The following is a 3,232-nucleotide window of genomic DNA, read 5'->3' on the forward strand; positions in this document are numbered from 1 at the left end:
GGTTCAATCTTAGCTTGATTGAGCTGATCTCAATTTAGCAAGTGAAAGAACTCAAGAAAACAATTATACGCATAAGAGATTTGTTCATCCGGACTTTGTTTCTTACTGTTCGGGGAGAGATCAAAACTCTCAAACCTTGATTATTGATTGATGTGATACCTTATTGCTTCCAGACTTGAAATGAATGTATTCGGTTAACCAAAAAAATAGACCATTTTTCTTCCGGTAAAACTACACGACACTAGCCTTTACATATTTATTTGAGATTATAGAGCCGACATTCTGCCCCTTAAGACCAAACCAAACTACCCGAATAAAATCGAACCGATTATTTAATTTGGTTTCAATTTTCCAGTAACCGACCGTACTGAAATCCAAATTACCCAAATCGAACCGAAGCTACCCGGATGTCCCAAAAACCGGACTCGTCTATATTCTTCTAACGAAAGTCTCCGAGAATTCGATTCGATTCGATGAAGGCTTCTCGAGTCTTGGCGGCGAGGGTTGGACCGGCGATAAGGAAGCAAGTGTTAACCATAACGGACGAAGCTGCCTCTAGGGTTCATCATCTCTTGCTCCAGAGGCAAAAACCTTTCCTCCGATTGGGCGTTAAAGCAAGAGGCTGCAACGGTTTATCATACACTCTCAATTACGCACACACAAACCATTGTCTTGATTTTTTAGTGGACAAGGCCACGTTGCCTCCAATGGGATGTTTCTTGTTTACTTGAATACATAGTTTGAGCTTATTTGGTTTATAGATGCTTGCCTCTTGCTATGTTGATCATCACATGTTGTTTATAGACTCTGATCCCCGCGAGAGTATTGTTATCAGATGAGAAAGGGATATTCGATGAGCTGGTGGAGGAGAAAGGTGTGAGGATCCTTGTGGAACCCAAGGCTTTAATGCATGTGATTGGAACAAAGATGGATTTCATAGATGATAAACTAAGGTTTGCAAACTCTTGTCACATTTAACTGTAACAATATTTTTTTTAATATTTCTGTTTGTTTAATTGCAGATCAGAGTTTGTGTTCATCAATCCGAACTCGCAAGGTCAATGCGGGTGTGGTGAATCTTTCATGACGACATCTACTTCCTCGAGTGCTAAACAGAGTGGATAGTGTTGGCTGCTGCACTATCATATACTATTATCACATTGTTACTATATAATCAGAGTCGTTGATTGGAAACAAGTCTGGTCGCTGCTCATAGATATTCCTGAAGCTTGTGATTTGTGGAGATCAATTAATGTATTCTTTAGAACACAAAGTTATAATAAAATGTTGGATTATGTAAAAAGTAACTGAACGTAGAATCAGGAATTTCGCTATATTGATCGATCTGTGGGTGGGTTATGGGATCAAAACCCCTTCGTCTCAAAAAGCTGCCTCTTCATAGTTGATATTTGTTCCAGTGAAGGAAGTTTAAGGCAGGTTTTGGTTGAAGTTACTTTTAACGTTCAGACAAAAGCGTTACTAAACACAAAGAGTGGAAACCTGTAATATATTTTGGATGCAGTGCGAATAGCTTAATTTGTTTTTGCAACGTATAATGATATGGTGTGGATTTTAGAGAAAATGTTTTAGAGATTTAGAAAGCTGTTGAATGGAGTAAATGGAGATACTAATACCAAAGATGAGATTCTAAAGACAAACTTCAAGGAAAAAAAGCTGCATAGACAAGCTCATGCCTGTTGATTTAAGACAATACTTGAATTACTCAAAAAGTAAGAAAAATCAAACAAGTTGCAGGAACCAACATAATAATAACAAGATAAAAGAAATATTGCATTGTATCACAAGCTAACAACACCACTCCTTAATCGTTGAAGCTGAGTAACAGAACCAGGTCTCTTCTTCCTCCACCACCAGAAAGCCTCAACAGAAGCTACACTCACCACGACCGCCACAACGACCACCGGAAAAAGGGCCACCGACATTAAGACTACTAGGACCATATCCACGACCACGAACAAAAGGACCAAACGGGCTGTTAGTAGTGGTGGTCGCCTTTTTAGTATTTGCTTTATAATTTCTCTGGACAGGCTCTTCTTCATCATCAGAAGAAAATGATTCATCTACAGACATGTTGTCTGCCTCGGCCGCCTTCACAGTGCCAGTTTTCATCGAGGCAGCAACTAATTCGTTATTATTTAAACTAACCGATGAGATCAACATATCCACTTTTTCTTCGATCTCCCGAAGACGACAGTCCACCTTCTCTTCGATCTTCTGAAGACGATGATCCACCTTTTCTTCCATCTTCTCTAGACGATCAACCAATCCTTTCAACATCTCTATCACATCAGGTGTTTTTTTCTCGGTTATGTCTATCTTATGTTTCTCCAAACCATCTCTCGGCTCTCTGTTCACTTCATTTAGATGCGCCGTGGCCTTGATCGCATTCGAAGCTGCTCCAGACGGGGTGGCGGATTCTTTGTCCATTGAGAATATGAGAAGAGCGAATCTATAGGTTACAGAGCCAAAGCGGAGATCGGCAAAAGACCTAGACGAAACTGGTATTATAAAGAGTCTTATATTGAGGTAGCGTGCATCGTAAGTCCTAATGTATTTTGGTTTTTAACTTTTATTGATGTAGCGTGCATCCTAAGTCCTAATGTATTTTGGTTTTTAATGCAGCGTGCATCTTAAGTCCTATTGTATTTTTTTGTTTTACTTTGTTGTTTTTTCTTATTTACCTTTTTCGATTCTTGATGATTATATTGGTATTTTCCTTTATTATATTACAAACCAAAATTTATTTTATCTATCTTATTAAAGTAGAAGTACTTTAAACCATTCTGTTTGGTAACATATGTAGCAGTTAAAAAAATATAGTGTTGTTTGAAAACATAGATAGCAGTAAGTTAGAAAATAAATGGGCTTATGCTATTAAAAAAATTGGAAGTCCATTATATTATATTAAAAAGTAAAGGGTTTATGTTACTTGATATACATATTCAAATCAAAATAATAATTTAAAATTGATTTATATCAAAAATTCATTCAAAAATTCAAAAATTGATTTTTACTAACATATTTTCCAATAACCATTATAAAAATGTTTTCAATATATATAAGAAAAATACAATATAAAGCCTAATTTCAAACACCAACTTAAATTATGATTTTTATATTTCACATTGAAATTTAAAAATATAATATATGTGATTATTTATATGATTGTACGTATAAAATATTATTAATTATAAGATTACTTATTTGATGG

At 36.0% G+C, this 3,232-nt stretch overlaps 1 protein-coding gene across 1 annotated transcript; it reads left to right on the forward strand.

Annotated features, from left to right (window-relative positions):
* Positions 1–432: 432 nt before the first annotated feature.
* On the forward strand, positions 433–1,336 carry LOC106316221 (iron-sulfur assembly protein IscA-like 1, mitochondrial). Its single transcript, XM_013754090.1, has 3 exons — positions 433–669; positions 824–953; positions 1,023–1,336. The coding sequence occupies exons 1-3, from the start codon at positions 474–476 to the stop codon at positions 1,123–1,125; spliced, it is 429 nt and encodes a 142-aa protein (XP_013609544.1). The 5' UTR covers positions 433–473; the 3' UTR covers positions 1,126–1,336.
* The last annotated feature ends 1,896 nt before the right edge of the window (positions 1,337–3,232 follow it).

Source organism: Brassica oleracea, chromosome C9 (genome assembly GCF_000695525.1).
Source record: "Brassica oleracea var. oleracea cultivar TO1000 chromosome C9, BOL, whole genome shotgun sequence".
Classification (NCBI taxonomy): Eukaryota; Viridiplantae; Streptophyta; class Magnoliopsida; order Brassicales; family Brassicaceae; genus Brassica; species Brassica oleracea.